The sequence below is a fragment of the Scatophagus argus genome, chromosome 2 (genome assembly GCF_020382885.2).
Source record: "Scatophagus argus isolate fScaArg1 chromosome 2, fScaArg1.pri, whole genome shotgun sequence".
Classification (NCBI taxonomy): Eukaryota; Metazoa; Chordata; class Actinopteri; family Scatophagidae; genus Scatophagus; species Scatophagus argus.
Window position 1 is genome coordinate 15,364,157 of NC_058494.1, and position 21,847 is coordinate 15,386,003.

The 21,847-nt window shown below is 40.8% G+C and overlaps 2 protein-coding genes and 1 long non-coding RNA gene across 11 annotated transcripts in view; 1 reads left to right on the forward strand and 2 right to left on the reverse strand.

The window, feature by feature from the left end:
* The window catches only part of camk2d2 (calcium/calmodulin-dependent protein kinase (CaM kinase) II delta 2), a 34,934-nt gene extending 16,702 nt beyond the window's left edge, over positions 1-18,232 (reverse strand). For 4 of the 9 annotated variants that reach the window (XM_046413121.1, XM_046413105.1, XM_046413113.1 and 1 more), the window contains exons 1-3: positions 17,776-18,229; positions 14,633-14,727; positions 722-781 (exon numbers count right to left, since the gene is read on the reverse strand). In XM_046413121.1, the coding sequence (XP_046269077.1) occupies positions 722-781; positions 14,633-14,727; positions 17,776-17,837 (217 nt within the window). In that variant the 5' untranslated portion in view covers positions 17,838-18,229. Of the gene's footprint in view, positions 1-721; positions 782-14,632; positions 14,728-17,775 lie in introns of all 9 variants that reach the window. The other 5 variants (XM_046413089.1, XM_046413074.1, XM_046413137.1 and 2 more) reach the window with 3 other exon arrangements.
* Positions 3,641-4,907, forward strand: LOC124072019. The gene is made up of 2 exons (XR_006845435.1): positions 3,641-3,748; positions 4,666-4,907. It is a non-coding gene; the product is annotated as an uncharacterized LOC124072019 (long non-coding RNA).
* Positions 18,233-20,597: 2,365 nt separating the features above from the next.
* Positions 20,598-21,780, reverse strand: cxcl8a (chemokine (C-X-C motif) ligand 8a). Its single transcript, XM_046413153.1, has 4 exons — positions 21,544-21,780; positions 21,300-21,432; positions 21,092-21,178; positions 20,598-20,971 (listed from the first exon to the last, which is right to left on the reverse strand). Exons 1-4 carry the CDS (start codon positions 21,605-21,607, stop codon positions 20,959-20,961), a joined length of 297 nt encoding a protein of 98 aa, XP_046269109.1. The 5' UTR covers positions 21,608-21,780; the 3' UTR covers positions 20,598-20,958.
* Positions 21,781-21,847: the final 67 nt, after the last annotated feature.

Genomic DNA, 21,847 nt, shown 5'->3' on the forward strand with positions numbered 1-21,847 from the left:
CTTTGTTAAGAAGATATTTTAATGTTTAAATATTTAATGTGAGCAAATAAACTTTCTGATTCCACCCTGGTGGCATTCTTACTGTTTAATCTGGAATATTAACATGCACACAACTATGTATCGACATGAGGAGGTCACTGAGCATTTGGCTCCTTAATAAAGAATTGCGTAGTAAGATATCCTTGTATTATCTTCAATATATCACAATTTCTTTTAAGTCCATGATGTACTTTTTAAAGATTTTAAAGCCTGGAAGTCCAAATATTCAGTCTTAGCTGTTCTAAAACCTTTGAAAGCCCATAGTTATCTTTGAAAACTGACTGCAGTGGCAGCTGTGGTGCTGAGAACTGATTTAATCAGAAACAATGACAGTGAAGAAAGGAAAGAGCATGAGTAAATGAGTGTGGAGAGAGCAAAAAGGGAAGTGGCAGGTTCTATCACATGTAAAATGAGGAGGAAAGAGTGTAAAGGGTCAGTGGTTTAGAGAGAGGGCACAGGGCTGCTGTGTCTTTCTGATGACTCGGCACACAGATACATCATCATTAGATACCTGTACACACACACACACACACACACACTTGGTTTTCTCTCTCTCCTCCTCCTCATAACAGTGTCTAGAAGATGAATTGCCGTAGCAGGATTCTCCAGAGACCTGAACAAAATAAGTGTGTTATCATTTGTATCAGCGTGTGCATTTCAAGATTGAGGACCTGGAGCTCACCAATGTTGGGGTGCTTCAGTAAGCGACAAATCCTCGCCTCTCTCTCCAGCTTTTGATGATCTGAAGGATAAACAGACGAGACACACACAAAGAGAAGCAGAGACTGGTTATTTCTAATGCTCTTCATTATTTCCTATGATTGGCTTTCTGAATCATTAAGCACAATGTGGGCTGCATGTTAGTTTTGACTTGGTGGAGGATACAAGGCAAGTGTTTTGGCATTGTTGTCAGCATCATTGTGGTGTTTGTGAATTTGACATTCACACTTCTATACGTGTGTGTACTGTGTCTGTCTGTGTCTTGGCCTTGTGTCAACTCGGCTCTTTTCCTTATCAGAACTGAGATGCTTGACCAAAATAATGTGACGTGATATGTGCTTGGTAATGTGCCAGGCAGGCAACAGTGCACAACAAACAAGAGTGAGCAGCCACAGTGGATTCATAGTGACCTCCGGTATTGTGCTTAATGCGAGTCTGCAATGTGCCTGCACGTTCCTTTTGCGGATCTGAGGAGAAAATAAACAAATGAAATTTAATTTCATGTCTCTAAATTGTCTCACGTCTTATCTTGTGTCTGATCTCACGCCTCCTAAACTGAAATTGAAAGTTACAAATCAGTATGTGTTTCTTGCGCTTTACATTTCTACTACAGCACACTGAGATTGGGTGATAATGTAAGGTTAAAACTGCGCGGTAATGTCAACATCAAAGTAATAATACATTTTTTCAGACAGGACAACAGGTATTAGGGTTACCGTATTGTTTTTGTGTGACTTTACTAAGATGGCAGCCTTCAGGCAGACTCACACATCTCTCCCCTGGGAAACCAGATTGATTTTATCTGACTTGGTGAAGCAAAAAGTGACTCAAATCTCCGTGTCCAACCAAAGTCCAGTGACTCTGATTTGGTACAAATGAATGAGAACAGCAGTCGTTACAATGAGTGATGCAGTTGGGTCTCAAGGCGACCCATTTCAGCTTTGCCTCGAGACACGGAGAGCAAGAGCCGGAGAGAGAGAGAGAGAGAGACAGACAGACAGACAAACAGACAGAGACAGAGAGAGAGACAGAGAGAGAAAGAAGAGCAGCGGGTTCTACTTTTTTCCATTTAAAATAGAACGCCTATTTTTCACTCTCATCCGTGTCTAACTCCTCTGCTCGTCTTGATGCTATGGAAACTGTGGACTCAGTCAGCTCAGAGGCAAGACCAACAAGGAACATCATGCAGCTTGTTACAATTATACGTACAGGTATCTGTTTATTTGTGTTGGCGTACTGCATCTATAGGAGGCAATACACAGTCAAACTTAGGGCCACTTTAAACAAAACGGAACTTGGCGTGCTCTCAATTGCTCGGTAGAATACTGGAACAGTATGTTCAGTGTAACTGACAAATTCATTCAGAATAAAATCCCAGCAGTGACATGCAAAACAAGTACAAGATGAGCAGTGGCTGCACTACAGCTAAAGCTAAAAATACTGGAGGAAGAAGCTAGATTTAAACCTGCCCTTGGACAGTTAGTTACCACCACAAAAAAACAGAAAAGGAGATGGCATGTTCACTTCCGAAACCACAAATGAAGAGGTTGATATGTGGCAGTCACGTTGATAATCTTCCATTTTTATTAAAGATTCTTCCCACTCCTCCATCCAAGTAAACACAATGCATCAAATTAAAAAAGCAATAAAATGCGACAAAATCATTAACTCACAAGACATAAAAATTCTCTTTCGTGTTCATTTGGGTGTAGTAGTGCCTCAACACCCAATGCTGTCAATGATAAATCAACTACTTATGTTGGAAAAGGGACAAACCAAGTGGTAAACAGCGGGTAAACTTGAAAGTACTGCAATTAAGGGCCAAGGCACTGCACGATTAATCATTCAACAGTGTAAACCAACTTCAGGGGTGTCTAAAGAAAACTGTATGAAAACTTTTGACTAGCGGCCAGCACATGCTGCATCAAACAGACTCCAATGCAGCTCTCTTTCGTGGTCGCAAGTCTGCCATATTGCCTATGAGAGTGCGCCAATTTGGATTTGGTTTGAAGTATGCTGCCAGCTTTAGAGACAAGCACAAGAGCAGACAGGCATCCTGACAGGCAGAGCCACAAACAAGGGCAGCTCAGCCATTATTTCATGATTAGCAGGACCCCGTGAGCAAGGTCACTAATCTCTCCATCTCTGCCTCAGTCTTACCATGTTACTGAATGGCACATCATTTCTTTGGCTTTCTCTCACAGCAACACACAAATTCTGTCTTTCCTTTGTTAAGTTACAATATTCATAATATCAAATTTCACATGTAATGTAATATCAAAATACTCATTGTGGCGGCCACCACCCACTATTTTTGGAAACCAACTGGTCAACCATAAGAGACCAAAAATTAATCTTAAAAGAAATAAATAAATACCCACAACAACCCAACCCATTTTGGGGTGCTAAGTGTGATGCCTCTTTATTTTAGTTTTCTGATTATATCTCATAGTTGCCAACACCTCCAGAAAATCTCTGTAAAATAATAATATGTATAATATAATATATCAATAATCTTTAATGGATACACCGAAAATATGTCATAATTTTGGTTGAAATTTTGTCCTCTCTGACAATGCATTTGACAGTATGAGAGTATTTAAGTCTTCCAGACCATGTCATGTTCCATGTGTGTCTTGTGTTTCCATGTGTTATGTTCAAGGTTTTTGTCATGTCCTGTTTTATTTTGAAAGTGTCACTTCTGCTGTGTGTCTCTGTTTCTTGTAGCTTTGCTTTTGGGTATCCTGATTGCTTTCTCCCTCCTAATGTGTTTCACCTGTGTCTCGTTGTCTTGTCTATTTAGTCCTTGTCTTCCCAGTCACGTTTTGTCAGTGTGTTATATTGTGTTTTGTTCCATGCCAGGATTTACATTGTCTACCTCGTCAGGTTTTGTTTTTTTCCATGATTACATGCCAGGATATCTTTTGTCTCGCCTTGCCATGCTATGCTGTGAACTTTGCCACAGTTTTTCCATTGATCCCATGCCATAGTAAATGTGTGCTTTTTTTGTGTGTTTTGCTTTAATTAATAAAGACTATTGTTTGAACCTCTGCCTCGCATCCCTGCTTTTTGACTCTGCATCAGGGTTCAGCTTTCCCTGCATCAGCAACGATGCCGTTTTGTGACAGACCGGAGCTTTCATGTACTTTTCTTCTTGAGCTGTAGTGTTGTGAATGCAGTGTTTCACACCCAGTCCTCAAAAACCTGACCAGTCTTCAGCTGGTTTAAGGTGCCTCATGATAATATTCGGGTTGTTGTCCTTGCAGTAGCATTTATGTGCTCTTATTAAAATGCATGGGGCTGTGCACCAATCAAAGATAGGTGCTTTTATACTCCGTGAACATTAGGGTAGCCACAGTAACTAATGAAAAAAGGGTTAAACCAAAGACAGTAGAGTATGTCTTAAGTGGAATTTAACAGAATTTACTATCCTGGAAAGAAGTAACTTTATTCCTATTATAAACAACATCATCATCAGCTGTTTTCTGTTGCTTTTAAGTCCCTTTAGTACTGTCTATGAGTCAGTGGCAAATGTAATAAGTTGTGCCAATGTGCACAATTAACATGTTGCTACTTTGATATGTTGCTTTTATCTGAAGCAGAATATATTGAGCTAAAAAAATAAATCTAGTATATTGATAAGTCATTTTGTTGTTTTAGGCCTGGAGAGGAAAAATAAAAGGTGAATATAAGTATTTCTCTCTCTGAAGCAATCAAAACACCATAGTGAACACTTTACAGCTTTAAAGAAACAAACAAAGGCGGTCATATAAGATTGACTGTATTTTTCCCTATACTGTATCAAGCTGTGTACTGTAAATGTCATGCAACAGCCTCACTCCATCATTTTCCACCTCCACTTTTCTTTCACTCTTTCTCTGTCTCCACTCTCTCCCTCATCCACAGGTAGTCCAGCTCCCAGCCGACTGGACATCTGTTGTCTAGCAACTCCTGCACCAATCAGAGCGTCAGGCCTCTCCTCTCCTCTGCAGTGGAACCAGCCTTGCATGCAAATGGCCGACATCGAGAGTTCACACACAACTATCAAACTCTACAGAACTACTGACAGGAAAGCACAAGTAACTAATTCCTTAGGCGCACATACAGATCCTTCAAGTGCCAAGATGCATACGTACTGCAGAAGCCCACAGTACACTATAATGAATACCAAAACCCATACTGCATGTTTATCTGCAATAGATGCTTTTGTTTAGACAGTTGCTTATATAATACATTTAAATAATCATTTTTCATTGGAGCTCTCTGCGGGTGCAATAAGTATGATGTTTGAGCAACAAACATGATTCAGTTGTGGAAGACAGGGGGCTGCTGCTGAAAATGCAGAAACGTGATACTGCTGGGTTTATACTGTTGATTCTATTGAGTAACCACAATAACAGTACTTCCACACACCAGAAAAGTTGCAGCTTACAGTTTCCAGAGTTATGAGTTGAATAATGGCCAGAAAAGTGTTTTTGCAGAACATTATGATGTTACAGTGAAGTTGACCAGTGAGCTTTTGGATATAAACTGTCATCATTTCATCTTATTAAAAATGTTGTATTAAATTTTGTCATAACTGCTGCATGAATTCTTGAGTTATGGCTTAAAGAGTGCAAGTCCTTGTGTCCATTCATTCTAACCCTAACCCTAACCCATTCCTTGAGTCAAAGTGAAAATTTGTGCCAAATTTGAAAAATTCCCCTCAGGCGTAACTGGACATTCATAAAAATGTGATGGACTTACAAATGGGTGCGCAAAGACAAAGTTGTTGGCAGTAAGTGTGGCCAGAGGCATAAAAGTAGAGCTATGCTGTGTAACTGGTTAATCCTACTTCCCTATCTGCAAGACTAACTGTCCCCCAAAATGTGAGACTGCAGAGACTACTGACACTACCTACAATGACAAAACACGGCACAATAGTTGACGACATCCGGATAAGAAGGTTGCTGGGTTATTCCTTGTTCTTTTTATGTAGAGTCTGTATATTCTACCGAGCAAAGAAGTACCGATAGGTGTGAGTAGAAGTCTGAGAGTCTGCCTGACAGAGCATTTTTGTTTTTTTAATAGATCAGAAAATCAAATTTTTTCCTCTGAACCAATTTTTGCTGCAGTCAACTCTGAAATCTGCCTAAGACCCAGCTATGAGTTGTGACAAATATGCATCTACAACGCTTTAATATATGTGTGTGTGCGTGTGCGTAAGCTTGAGCCCTGCGGCCACATTGAGAGACTTTTTGCTAACGTAGTTGAGTCCGACAACAGGATTTCTACATAATGTTAAACCAATGTAATTGTGCAGAAAAATGCGAAGCTTCCTCAGTCAGCTGTTCAGGACGGTCAGGCCTGGAACTTTTTGGCCAGCTCTAAGCTGTGCGCCTGAATGTCCTTATGTATGCTTCCCTGTCTAGCATGAATAGATATTCATACATAAAGTAACACCATAATAGTTGATCAATAATTAATCTGCAATAAACTGAGCTGTGAAGATATTGTTTTTCTTTGGTCAAATAAAAGTTGTTGTTAATCCGCTGTTAAAGCAGTTGTCCACTGCTAAATACACTAGGGTTGAAGTGTATTTAGTGATGTCTTGATTGTTTATAGCAATCCCAAAAGTGTCTCAAAAGTTTTGGTGATAATGCTGTATTATAGCCTTAGACCTGTGAACTGAGCAGAGTGATGGTAGGACACTGCTATGTTGTATCGCTGTCAGCTGCTTTGCTGTCTCCTGGATAATGACCTCTTGCATTTGTCACATCATAAACCATCTTGTCTAAAACAATCTATTTCTTGGCATTAGTACTGCAAGCATGCAGCTTCTGTCTTTAAGAAATAGGATTAGAAATTAGGATTTCACACTTTATACCATGTATGGTATGTTCAGTTGTCGTTCATGTGGGTTGGTCAACAGCAAGTCCCACACATATATTTGTTCCTATTTTCTCTATAACTTGGAAACAGACACTTAATTTGGCAATTAGACAATGCTGTCATCAACAGTCATATGAGGATTTCTCACAAGATTTAGTCAAATTCGTTTTTTTCTCTTTTCTCTCTAAAATGATTTCCAGAATAAAAAAGTCACAACCTATGAGCAACTCTGACTGCAGTGACACAAGCCAGAAGTTATTATGCAGTTTTTTGTTCCACGAAGACAGACATATCATTTCATAAGACCATCAAAAGGGCAGCGGCTATTTGGAAAAGGAAGGAAGGAAACTTTATTGCAAAACAGGACTCAGACAGTTAATAAGATCCAGCAGAGAATAGATATAGTTATATACCTGCTGCTTAATATGTTTTCTGTTTTTGTTATTTGCTTTGACTTGAATCCTGTATATGTAAAACCTTATTAAAAGATCACTGTAAGTAGGTGTAGTATTATCTAATCTGTATATCTGCTGTTTTTGTGGTCTGATTCTTTTACGTACTTTGCAGGCAGAAAGACAGCTTCCCTTGACTCTGAAAATAAGAATAATTCATATTCAGGGAAGGTTTTGCTTACAATATTTGCTCATGCACACAAATTTCAAAATTTCAAAAACCAACACCACTAAGCCCTAACTTTTATTTCCCTCTCTGTCTCTCTCTCCACTGCTGCTTGTTTCTCTTTCATTCAGTTTCAGTGTCGCGTCTACATCCGCACTGCAGCAGAGTGTACTGCTCTGTGTGTATGTGTGTGCTTTCTTTTCCTCTTGATGTCTGATGTCCTGTAAGTCTACCAGATTTAGGGACAGACAGAGAAAACATAGGAAGACACAGGAAGCAAAATGAAAAACAAGCAAAAGACATGGACAGAAATGGAGGGAGAATGAGCTTCACTCTGACTGACCAAGTTATGCTGGTCATCCGATTTCTGTTTTTTCATATCAATCAGACCCACATTTCACTGAAACCTAGGAAAAGAAAAAAACAATTCTTCTTTTTTAGGGCACAACACGTAGGCCTGCAGTCTTAAACTAAAAGTAAGCTGATTAAGTTTGACCTGTTTTACTTATGCTGTATTAATGTGGCAAGGTATTGTGCAAGTTACTTAAGTCAAGTTACTTTCTAGTACAAATTTGTCTGCATCGGATGTAAACTGGAAAGGGGAAATGAAACCTAGAAGATGAACTACACATGTTCATTTTATGCTTTCATACACAATCTTTTGGTGTATTAATACAGATGACTTTGCAAACAATACACACACTGTGTGCAAGTACTACTTACTTTTCAAAACTAATCTGTATGTATCTCCTTGAAGTTAAGCCAAGTTCTCTGACCCCTCCATGGATGTATGTATGTATGTAATGTAAAGTTGTTTATTAAAGCATCTGGGAAGGTTGGAGATACCAGTGCATCTGTAAAGTATACATACTAGCCAGTAATTGACTCAACAATAATGTTAATTAATACTTAAAATCATTGAACACATAAAGATACCAAAGTGTTGTAGGCTACAGCTTGTCATATGTACTGTAATGTTTTATACTATCATAAATTTAATACCTTTGGATGTTTTTACTGTTCAACATTGTTCTGACAAAATTAGTAGTTTGAAAATCAGCTAAACAATCAATAATGAATACAGACCTAACCCTAATACAGAGGCAAATTCACCCAATACATACCACAACAGGGTGTTGGAATTGCTCTGCTCCAATTTTATTAAGAGTCTTAATTAAAAAGATGTAGTGGGGTGAATGTAACATCCTCTGCGGCCAGCGGCTCAGTAGCGCTCCTCCATAACTGTTCCATTCTACCCCCCTGCAGAACCCAGGGGTCTAATGAAACCATCCAGCGCACTACGACACCGTCACCCTCCGCTGGTCCCCAATAGAGGAAGAATTATGAGACTGATAACTCCCTTTCTTTCCCTTCTGTGAAGAAACAAAAGGTGGCTAGTGTCAAAGATAAAGATGCCCCCAGAGTATTGCCAGAAGGCTCATAATGTAGGTAATGTTGGCCTTTATCTTATCCAGTGAAATGCAGCAACACATTAGACAAATATGTAAGTGGTTTAATCTGAGGGTGGCAGTCTGGAGACATCCTGACAAAGGAAGACAGACCCAAATACACATTAATAATCACATATTAGTGTGAAGTGCTGGTATCAAAATACTGTATCTATAATCACAGAACACACAACTCTTTAGAGAAGCATCATTTCTGCTGTTTAAACAACAGTAATAAAAGCACAGCAGTTGACTGAAAACACTACCCATAGCTGTCTGGTGCCACAAGAGCTGACACCAGAGAGCACAGCAAAGCTATATCAGTACAGAAGGCAAATACATCAATACAATCACCTATATAACTATATGAACATGCAAACTGGAAAATGGAGCAAATGGAGCAAGTTGTTTTACAGCTACACTGTATTCCACATGTCTTCTTTTGTCTGAAAATTCTGATCTGAAATTTTTGCGAAATGGGACTTGTGGAATGAGGAACTTGTGAATTTTAAAAATCAAAAGATGTTTATGCAACTTTGTGGTAGCACTCTATCTACCTTCTCCACCAGTTTCAATTACAAATGAAACAGAAATGCAAGGCATATTGTTGTTCCGTATTTCATTTTAATGTCTCCCTCAATGCTTGTTCTCCAGCGCTCATGTGGTTCTGCTGCACAAATAATACAAGACACATACAGCACATAAACAAACATGCACAATAAAACAACCAATCAGATTTTTTTCTTACTTGTCATTTCTGATGTTATTATTATTTGTAGCCTTTGTCTATCAATATGTGTCACTCAGTTTCATTGTTGTTTTATTTTTTCATTGCTGAACAAGATAAAGACTTGATAAAGACTTTAACAAGATGAATTGTAAGTACTTGAGGAGGGAGACACAGATTTCCAGAAACTGTGGTTTTGCTGTAAGAGCAACACAGTTTGAGACTGTGTGAGGGGGGAAGAAGAGGAGAGAGTTGTTCAGGAGAAAGGGTAAATCAGACAGACAAAAAAACAGAGGTTAAAAGGGATAGAGACAGAGAAGGAAATGAGAGAGATGGAGAAAGGAAAAGACAGAAGGAGATGCGGCACTCTGTAATTAAGGATGCCCTCACTACAGATTCCATTACCCTTGTTAGTCATACTGTAGGTTCTGTCTGGGCTGAACAATCAATCATTTTTAAATCGAAGTCCTTGCATTTTAAAAATGCAAGAGACACAATTTTGATTATAGCCTAGCTTACATTATTAACCAAGTTTTAAGCGGTGAAAGTTTTATCTGGTCACTGCTGGTTTTGGCAGCCCAAACTGTCGCCAGGGATTTATGCAGCTGTAACTAATTAGTTACCGATGAAACTGTACCCAGCGGATGTCTGATAAGTGTGCTCTTTGCATCTTGATACTAATAGTAGCTACTGTGTTTGTCGAGAAAGAAACCCCATTCATTTTGATGTTTGAAAGTACACTCAGTCTGCTGCTCAAACCAACCAACCAACCAACAGACAACAGCTAACATTCTAGCAGAGCTAGAGAAGATTGTGAACCGCATTGTGAATCACAGTCTCTATGTTAAACCTTTAACCACATATTGTCAAAGCTTTATGGCCGTGAAGTAGTTTGACTTGTTAGTCTCTGAAGCTAACGTTAGCTTAAAGAGCTAATAGATCAGCATATTTTAATTATGAAAGGTGCCATTAGGCCAAGGTTTAACAATGAGCTTGATGAGCTTCCTTCATCCTTAAATACGGTAGTCTGACAAAAAGTTCTTAATTCAGATCACACTGAATAAATTCCTTCCAGAGCTTTCACAAACATCCTTTATCATGGAGGTTGCTAAGCTGTAATGGAGATGGTTCAGTTGCCATCATGTGGCCATATCCAGGATATTCTGACTTCATATTTGTAGGCCTCAGTGGGAGGAAATGAAGATGCAATGTTCCTCTTTATAAACAGTCTAGAGGTGTCAAACGAAAAGTAATCCAATTGTATCTTAAATGTGAACTAATTTAATCCATTAGGGAAATTACTGTATGTTTACTTTGAAACTGATTTTTCTCTAGCTGGCATGTTTGAAAGGAGAATAGTCAATTAGCAACTACATCATTACATTTCATTCTTTTTCCTAAACACACAGCAGAGGTAATTCAGTAATTGTAATTCGGTTAAATGAAATATCTTTGAAAACCAACTGTATGCCCAGCAGCAAACAGTTAGCTAGCTAGTGAACATAATGGAGCTTTTAGTTGCTACAGAGAGGACTAAATGGCTAAAAACTCTTGTCCAACATACAAATACTGTGTACATATAGACAAACACACACAAAGAAAAGCTACAGTTTCAGGCTCTGTCTCGTGCATTTTCCTTCCTGTTTATACCTGCTGTCTGGCTGGCCAGACAGGTGAGCACTGACAGAAACCAAAAACCTGGCTGCTTTCAAAAGATGGAATATTTTCAGTCCTCTGTGTGTGAGAGAGGGATGGAGACACCGAGAGTGAGAGAATGACCAACATTTATTTTTAGCCTTCCAGCACCCAGTGAGTCATGTGATCCCCCTTCCGCCCACTGATAACTCCTTCCTTTCCTTACCTCCTATCTCTCTCTATCTCACAATCACATCCCCTCCTTCTCCTCCTTCCCTTCACTTCAGAGTGAGGTGAAACAGAGTCACAGCGATACCGGAGAAACGCAGGAATAAAGACGATAAGGGGGGGAAGGGAAAGCAGGAGGGAAGACTGATCTTCATCTTGCCTAATGAGGGAAACTACACGAGGAGCAATGTGCATAAAGAAAACATGGATGCATAAAAACACACGCACATACACTCGTCCCTACTAGCATATAAGCCGTCCACTATGAACGACGGTTGGTTATGAATTGGTGGACCGGAACAATATCAAGCCTGGAACACCAATTTAGTCACCGTAGAGCTGATGATTCCCAACATGGTACAGTTCCAAAAAAAAAAAACAAGAATTCAAATAAGAAAAATAATAGAAGAAAGAATATTAAGGAGCATCATGTCAGGGTCCAGCAATTAGTCATGTGTTTTCCCCAGTGTTTCTGTGTTTGCCTCCATCCTCTTATCACCTGTGCGTCTCTCTCTCTCGCACTCTCTGTGCTGCGTGGGCGTGACTACCTGTTTCCTGCTGTTCTTGTAACTGCCTGGCGCACCTGTTGATCTTTGCCTCATCAAGCTGCTGCAGTAGATCTGCTCAGCCTTTGCCAGAATGTTTAGTCATCCGCAGCAGTAATTACATCTGGTTCCCTAATAGTCGTTTTTTGAATTTCATGTTCTTGCTTGTTCTGCTATTGTTCTCCTGTGCACCAGATTTCCCAGGCCAGCCAGCCTGTTTTTGTTGGATCATCCTACCACCCTGCCCACTCTCTGCCATCGACTCCATCTCTACCGAGTCTGCCATTTTAGTCTCTGGATCATTTTCATTCTCTTCCACACCTGCTGAATAGCTCCTTGTGCCAGCATAATGCAATATGATATTTACACAGTGAGAAAAATGGTAATAAAATTCAAAACATCTCAATGCAATGGATTAAACAATGCAAACACACCCAACTGTTAAGACAAGACAAATGGGTTACATAGACAGGGAAGGAGACTAGTGCACAAGGACATTCATGTGCACAAACACACACAAACAAATGCAGGGTATTAGACACATACACAAGTATGTGCACACTTGTACATGCGCACTCACACACAGAGCACATCGCAAGCAAATACAAAGTGACAAAAGATAGCAGACAGTCATAGTGACAGGACACTGACGCATGCATGAAAGGAGAGGACAAATATTCAAGTGCTGTGAGGGATACAGCATGCCCAAACACACACACACACATTTAAATGTTGACTTTTTGTCATCTCTTTCTTTCTCTTTATTATCTGTCTCTCTCCTCTGCTTCCTCTCATTCACTGACTCATCTGCTGCGCTTAATGAAATGCTGCATAATCAGGATTGCAGATTGCAGGACTGTGACTGGTCCTATAGGCCCACCACACATGTGTGCATGCATAAGCAGAAACACCAAACACACACACACACACACACAAACACAGTTCCTTGATCTGCCTGCTTTCCAGCCACCAATCCTACGCTAAACCCTTTCAAATTATATATACTGGCACACGCGCATGCACTTCCATAGGCAAACACACACATACATATACACACTCACACACACACTGTGGTGGAGCGGGGTTGGGGGGAGGTCATGATCCTGCCAGAGAGAAGGGAATCAGAGCTGCAATTCTAGGGCTTATCGCGGAAAGACGGTAAGACCATATCTGACACGCTAGCATGCCCAATATGTAAACCTCTATACACACAAACACAAAGAGGAAAAAGACAGAGATATTTATAAAGGCAGAGTGTGTGTGTGTTTGTGGACATCCACATGCATATGCGGTGAGATAACCCTTTGCAGTATTTTTGGAAAATCTGTCCCAGCATGCAAGTGCTGAAACACTGATCTGTCTGCCGTCTCCCGAGGTGTCTATTACCAACACAGCACTCAACAAATGGGAGGGTCAGCATGGGAGGTGGAGAGACAGAAAGACAGAAATAGTGAAGTATTGGTGAAGGAAGTGGGAGGATAGCAGAAAAGAGATGTAGCATGAAGGATGACAAAGAAGAAGAAGAGATAAGAAGCACAGCAGAGGGATGAAGGCAGGGATAGATTATGAGGTATTAGCAGAGGAGAAGATCTATAGGAAGGAAGGGGCAGGAAGAAGCACCTGGTGAGAAATATAAAAAAATAAAAAATAAAAAAACAGAGAACAGAGGTATAAAGGAGGAAGAATATAAAAAATGCAAAATAGGGAAGAAGAGTATACAAAGAGCAGAGAATGGAAAAGTAAGATGCTGAAGAGGAGGGAGATCTGGAGCTGCTAGAAAGAAATAAAAGGTAAAATACTTTAAAGAAGGGGGTGGAGTAGCTTATTAATACACACAAACTCCAACACTAAAAAGCTGAAATTTATATCATCACAATGAAACTATAGGCAGTGGTATAACATGTGCAACAGTAACAGTAAACTATCACAAATTAAATTTTGCTTAAACGGCTCAGCTCACATCTACAGAAGCCTAACATCGTGTGTGGTATGACAACAGTCATTGGTTATGACAGCCCAGAAAGCTGTGACAAAACACGCCATTGGTCGAAGAGAAGGAGGAAGCAAAGACCCAACGCTCCATTGGATAATAATCACTGTTGAACTGTTGGCAGTTCCTGGGTTATGTGTGTGCTTGGACGTGGGCATGTGTGTGCAGGACAAGTGTGTGTGTGCATGTGTGTGTGTGTGTGATTATGTGCGTGTCCCAGGCCTAAGGCAACCAGGCCAGCAGCTACAATTACAGTGACGGATGTGAAAGAACTAGGTCGGCTTCGCAAGAGATCTGCCCCTGGGACGACAAGACCAGCCAGAGCCCTGAATCAATACGGAACACACGCACGCGGAAGCCCACATGCACGCAAGGATGTATGTGACAAATGTTTACATAGAAACAAAATGACAGATATGAATAGCACAAAAAGGACAACGTGTACAGTACCACACAGCACAGAGAGTGCAAGCAGGCAAACAGCCACAGCATTTAGTCGACATATTTGCTGTTTTCTTTGCAGAAAACTTAATCAACCAAAATCCAGATGAGTCTCTGCCCTTGTGTGCCTGTCTGTCTCTCACTCAATTGCTTTCTCTCTCTCTATCACACACATACACACACACACACACACACAAACGTTAACTCGTTCTCCCCAAAGCCTGTTTCAGGGGCAGCAATGTTCACAGCTCATCCACACGTAATTCAGTGACACTTGGGGCATGTTTTGCTGCTTATGTGTGGTGTGTGTTTCTGTATGTGTATGTTGTGTGTTTCTGTACTTGTTTATGTGTGTCCTTGTATTTCCTACCTCTGGCTGAAAGCTTCTTGGTGTTGATGATTTTGGCGGCATATTCCTGTCCAGAGGAGATCTTCACGCACCTCCTGACGACAGAGAATGCGCCCCTGAAGGAACACACACACACACAGAAATGCTTTATGTTGTATTCAAAGTAAGCTCAAAGCAACATCATAAAGTATGATCCATACCAGCCGACATGCAATCAGGGACGTGTTTCAAGGCAGATGCCCAGAAAAGCAGGACTTAATATGAAGAACCTGGCATGAGTAAGCCTAAAAAAAGTGAAACGTTTACTACAGATTTATTGATTTGGAGAAAAGGCTGTTACAGTCAAATCCTGGGTTAAAGTTAAGACTCAAAACTGGAAACAGGCTTGACTGGAACCTAGAGGGATATGCTTCTATGGTAACTAAGATCCAACCCAGATGCAATACAGCCTGTTTCATGAAAAAGATTTACTGAAATAAACTGACTTATCATTTTTGTTTTATGAAACAGTTCTCAGGAGTCAAAGGGTCAGTAGGAGAAAACAAGTCTGAGCTAAATTGATGTTTTAGAACCTCACTTCAACATAAAACTGCACAAAAACATGGATGCAGTATCTGTGCGGCTACTCACACACACACTCCCTGTGCCTAAGGTACACACTGTCCTCATGACCACACAAGGCCAATAACACAAACAAACATGCCCACCAGCCTTCTATTGTTTAAGCTATGTGTTGTTCTAGTGTTCCAGGCACATGTATGAAGATAAAATAAACTAGGTCAGCTATATTTGAGGGAGGAGAAGAGCAGAGTGCTGCATCTCTCATCTCTAAGTGCAGCCATAGAGCCTCAGCTCTGCTCCTCTCTGCAGCCATGCAGGCCACTTTGCTATTCAGCCTCCATCTCTGTCTGTGCATCACCTCTCCTTCAAATGAAAACCTGTTCTCATCCTGTCTAGCTCCAGATATCATCAGAGGTATTCAGACAGCATCAGAGCTATCATAAACAGTTAGAAGCACTTGGGTGCAGACACTGGAAAGACAAAGCAGATAATTTACTCATTACCTCAAATGAACCTCACTCTTTCACTTGCTGTATATCTAATGGCTGACAACTTTGGTGTGACATTGCTATACAGTGTTAAATCAGTGTTAAAATATAACAATAAAAATAAAAGATATAGCACTAGCCTTGTGCCTATGTCATCACTGCTGAGTATCTAGCGATGTGTAGCATAAACATGTTATCTAACATCCTCTGGAGTGAGCAGCTTGCCACTAAAGCTTACCTCCAATTTATAGGGGATTTGGTAAAGGAAATGATCATAGCATAACATGTTACATAAGAATTTTACTTGATTATCCTGTATAGTTGGCACTGTGATGTGCATATGCTATGTCTGCTAACGTGGTTTACAGGACAGAATGTACAATGGCTGCACAGTAAAATTATTCCAGTTTTTGTATTTGAAAGTAAAGGAAAAGCAAGTTAGTCGGAACAAAGTTTGATGGAATACACTGTACATGACTGGCTTGAACCATCTGATTATGTAATTACATAAAAAGCTTCACAAATGTGCATTTATCTTGGTGCAGATATGCAGAGAAGGGGTTTATGGGTTACCAAAGGTCATAAAAGATCTAAAGCTGATATGAGTTTAAGTAACGTTAATTTAAGGACACTGGCTATTAAAAATTTGATCTTTGAAAATAAACTGCATAAACACTCAATGATAATGTAAGAGAAGCAAATGCAGCTTTGATCATTAGCAAGTTTCAATGATTTCTTATTTGATTTTCACATCCACTGGTAAAAATATTAATCTGCAAAAAATGAATGATGTAGTTAAGGGGACAAAACACACTAGCTAAAGTGAAAATTGTGGGTGAAAATTTCCATGCACCATTTTCATTTAATCTTCATCGCTTTACTCATTTTGCAGTATTGTGAATATCTCCTGAAATAAAACTTTTGGGATAACTGAAACATCAAGAATATCCAGGTATTTTGGTCAAATCATTGTGATATTTTTATTTTATCGGCAACAGCAACAGAAAATTGTGCTGGGCGCATTTTCTCCCACAGTAAGAGATCAGGTGAGTTAAAAGGTACTATAAAAGCAATACGGCTGCATTATTAATGACAGATGGTGTAAGATGAACGTGGCAAAGGATCACAAACGCAGGGGGTTGAAGCAGAAGAGGAGATTTCCTCTTCCTCACTAGAAACACAGGCCTCTATCAGGAGGGTGATGGGATGCTAAGTGGGAAACACTGGGTAACTGGGTGTAGGCCGGCGTTTCTATCTTTCTGCTTGGCTGAAAAGTCAGCCCTGGATACCAGACATCTGGCGCACTAACCACTAACCACAGGGTGCTGGGAAGACTGCAGGTCAGGTAGCCACGACCAAGACACAGGTAGGCAAAAACACGTCCATGAACGCACAGGTAAGCTACGTGTATCTCTCTCTCTCTCTCTCTCTCTCTCGGGGTGAGGAATTCCCTGCCTGTGTCTGATAATTGACCGCAGGTCGGTGCTTGGCTGGGGAATGTGTCATCGCCAACTACATGGTCTGCTGTCGCATTACCGAGTGTGTATTTCTGTCACGCGGGGGGAGGAGAAGAAGGGGGGCGATGAGGATGAGGATTTGAGGAGGGGTGAGAGGGGACGACAGGGAAGGGGGGTGAGCGACCAGATCTCACCATTTAACACACCCCGATTAATTTCACTCCGGTTCAGTTTACAACGGGGGGGGGGGGGTGTCCTCACCCTCCTGTGGCACCCGAAGGTCGAAACGCAACATCAGTGGCTGCACAGCATGGAGGCATGACGACACGCGCGTTTCGACATCTTCTTTTGTAAGCACTAAATGTAAGCAAGGCTTCAGATGTGCGATTAAAATAAGCAGGATGCAACTGCACTGGCCTGCATGGTAACTTGGTAACTACATGATAGCGCATGGAGCCCCCCCCCACCCTACCAGCGCGCGCGCGCGCACGCACATCACAGATTTCATGGTTACACTAAAGCGCACACTCACACAAACAAAGAGGCACAGAATACACAGAGACCGGAATCCGCGTCCCTAAACCAGGCGGCTTATTACATAACAGGCTGACATTTCATACAGAGATGATGCCAGATGATAAGAAATATGCGTCCTTACTTCCCCAGCTCCTCGAACAGTTGATATTCGTCGGTAAATCTCGTGCAGATCGTTAACGCCATCCTGAAGGAGGTGCCAAGGGGTGTGCGGGAGACAGGGATAAGGTACACTCACAAACGGTATCCACCGCACGCAGTCGTCAACGCCGCCCGGTTTTATCCTGGACCTGCAAGCCAAACGGAAGGATTCATGCACAGCTGAAGTGCATCGGCAGGAGCTCTGGTGGGATGATTTCTGCGGCAAATACGCTGCCTGCGCGAGTGCTTCAATCTGGAAAAAGGAGCTTGCGGCGTTGTCGTTTGCTGTTTCTTCAATTTCTTCACATGCAGCGGCTTGTCACGGCTCGTAGACGCAGCATTTTGTGAGCATTACGGTGTCTCTGGTGCGTGTGCGTACGGCGCTATGAGGGTCGTCTCTCTGCGCGCATCAGACGCCGCACTACCGCACCTACCCCCAGCTGCGCGCTCAGTCCCGCCCCTTTGCCTGCATCCTCGAATACCGATAATAGCCTAATAATCATTGTATTATTGCATATGTTAACAATTGTATATGCACACATTTGTAATGTATACCTGTCGTGTAGTTGCCATTCTGGGAAGGAAACGAAAAGAACACAGAGAACACCTGAGGCTGCAGGCTGCAGTCATCTAGAAGCATTTATTAAGGTAATGCAGAAGGAAGAGACTGTATTAAGGATCAGTTCTTGAATTGTTGTAAGGCATCAGCGACAGATCATTTGTGTAATATTTGCTAATCGTGTGAAAGTAAAGTTGGTATTTACAAGTCCTGATTAGGCATACAAAGGAAAGCAACTATAGAAAAACTTTACTTTTCTCTTATTTTTATCTTCAATTAAACAGTACTAGTAATGGATTATCCCTTTAGTCTTTATAATATTAAAAAAAAATGTGGAAAATGTTCATCACAATTTCCTGGAGCCCAAAGTGACGTCTTCAAATATTTTCTTCCTTTTTCGTCCAATCGACACTATGACAAAGAAAAGGTACAAATCCTTACATTCAAGAATCTATAAACAACAAACTTAGAAAAAAGACCGAAACATTTAATTCATTATCAAAATAACTGCCAATTACTTTTCTGACCGACTGAAAGTGATGTTTAGACTAGTCCTTGCAGCTCTAAAGGAAATATTATTACTTCCCACTGCAGCCTAACATCCTTTATGGCTCTGAAGAGATCTCTGTCTGTGAGAACAACCCTTATTGTGGAGTGGAGGTGAAACCTTTTTTTCATTATCTATTAGTTGACATACCTACCTTCTTTTTACAACTAAAACCCAATATTATAGTATATTTAACATTAATATTTAATATTATATCACACACACACACACTCGATGTCCTTCTCGACCTCAGCCTTCGCTCCTTGCCTCCTTGTTCTCTTGCCCTGTCAGCTCTCCTCTCACCTGACTCCCTCTCATGCCTCCTGACTCTGCCACACTCTCCTCTCCACTTTGTCTTCTTATTTGTTCTCTCTGTGCTCTCACCTCTCAGCAGCCTCACCTCATCCCTCCAGCTCTGCGGTTGTCTGGATCAGTGCATGCTGACAGAACCATCCTACTGGCCGTTGACTTAAATAGGTGATCCAGACACCCTGAAGGCCTCTTCGTCTATCAACCTACCTTGTTATCTGCTGCTAAAAACTTCATCTTTCAATCCAAAAAATTCAATCTTTCTTTTCCAGTACCAACAAAGTCTTTCCTGTGTTCTCTACCTTACTTGACCCCAACAAACACATTTATTACTTTAAACACATATTTTAAAAAACAGAACTTCTTACACATCCAGCAAGCTTCTTGCGAAAGCTAAGGAAGTTTAACCTGCCTAAGGAGCTGCTGATCACCTTTTACTCAGCCATCATTCAGTCTGACATCTGCACTTCCATCACTGTCTGGTTTGGGTCAGCCACCCAACATGACAGGGCCAGACTGTAACGGACAATCAGGGCTGCAGAGAGGATCATTGGAGCTGACCTCCCCTCCATCCAGGACCTGTACAGGTTCAGGGTCAGGAAAAGGGCAACAAAGATCTCTGCAGATCCCTCACATCCTGGTCACAAACTGTTTAAACTCCTTCCCTCTGGCAGGCGATACAGGTCACTGTCCGCCAAAACCAGCCGGCACAAACACAGTTTCTTTCCCAAAGCAGTCACTCTGTTGAACACTCTGAAATAGCCCCCCACCCTTACATTGGACTATGACACAATCACAAATGTCATCCTCATCTACCTCACTAATTTAACAACACAGTACCATTATTATCTGTCTATTGCACAGCACTGCCTTGCACTGTATTTATTTATTTAAATCCTAGTCTACCTACACTGTCATTGCACTATACTCCACAGATTCACTGCTATTTTATATAGCATTTTTTCAATTTTTTATCTTTATCTTATTGTATATAGTACCTTTGTGTTCTTACTGTTAGGTGTTTGTTTCTGTACTCGAGAGCAAAGTCTAACTGAAGTCAAATTCCTTGTTTGTACATGCAAACTTGGCCAATAAAGTTGATTCTGATTCTGAGTCTGAAGAAAACTTTCATCGCAAACTCACCAGGCTGAACTAGCAGACAAAGTAAGAGAGCACATAAACCAATCAATCTTTAGGAATAGCTGTAGCCAATTTCACTGTAGCCAATTTGTTTTTCAGTTACCGTACTTAATGGTAATAATAATTTATTATGTATAAAGCTCCAAAAGAGCAGACAGTATGTTTACAGATGTGTCAGTTGTTAGAAGAACGTAATCCTTACAAAATACCAAGAGCAAATGAATTAAAAAGTAAGACAAAACAAAAAAACTTCATTTTCAGTTTCTTTATTTAATCAGTAGGTTGTCAGAAACTGCTGGTGTCAATTACATTTACATTTCATAAATACATCAATAAATATATTAAACACATAAGTTAACATAAAGTGACAGATGCATGTGTTACACAAGCCAGCACAATAAAAACAATAAATTAAAATAAAATGTGTTTGATACAAACATAATATTACTGGGTAAATTCTGTTGTCATTTTCAACAACTGATTCAGATACAAGGCAGCCCTTTGCTGTGGTATTCAAATGAAATGAGTGTGAGGACTATCATCTTAACAAGAAATACTGTACTACTGTACTAAACTGTTCAGACTCATGAAACACGTCTCTCCCAGTCTGTTCAGCGTCTTCTGCTGCAGAGAAAAGAAACAAACAAAAAAATTAATTTCATATCAAAAGTGAACTCTGGCATTTTCTGTCACACGATCTAGTGAAATTATTCAAGTAGACTATTGTATTTGAGCTGTACTTACGTGGACATGATCTTCTGAATGACTTTCTTCACCCAGGGAGCCTCTGGGTCCAGGCAAACCTCTTCGCCGGTCTTTTTCAGAGTGGCACTGCAATATCAAGCAAGAAGGAGACATTCAGTCAAAAGAAGCTGATGAAGCCGACAAAAATCTCAAAGCCACAGTCTCATCACTGTCTAGATTGGATAAAGGCTCTGAAATGAGGTCTTACATGATCTCAGTCTCCTCGCAGTGGGAGCTAGGAGGAATCAGCTCCACTTTCCCAATGTGGCGGCCGATGGGCTTGCTCTCTGTTTTGATGCAGCGGCAGTGTGCCTCCACTCCCAGGCTTCTCAGACTCATCCCTGTTTTCAAGAGGGGGAACACATATGTTGACAAAGTGCAGCAGTATGCGCACATAACTTCTGATGTGCACAATGGTGACAGTTCAATTGCAGGAATAAAAAAAGTCTTACCTTCACTGATGGCCAGGAAGGCCAGGAGTACCACCATAGCCACAACAAATCTGCTGCTCATCATTGTGCCTTTAACAAACTCGGTAACAACTAACTCAAAATGAAAAGAATGTCCTTTAAGGTATTGTGGAAAAGTTAAGAAGATCTTTTTTATTCTAATTCTTCTTTTGCTTAGATGCCTCTCTCTTTTATTTTTTCTGTTCTTGGTTCAGCTGCTTCCTCACTGCTGCTGCTGCTGCTGCTGCTGCTGTTTGAATCTAGCGCTGGAGAGACTCCTTTTATAGCTGGCTCCTGGAGATGACTC

Coding starts and splice junctions, on each gene's coding strand:
- cxcl8a (XM_046413153.1), bottom strand. CDS start 21,607: ATGATGAGCAGCAGATTTGTTGTGGCTATGGTGGTACTCCTGGCCTTC. Junction 21,433..21,543: donor CTTCCTGGCCATCAGTGAAG/GTAAGACTTTTT, acceptor TCTTGAAAACAG/GGATGAGTCTGAGAAGCCTG. Junction 21,179..21,299: donor TGCGAGGAGACTGAGATCAT/GTAAGACCTCAT, acceptor TTGATATTGCAG/TGCCACTCTGAAAAAGACCG.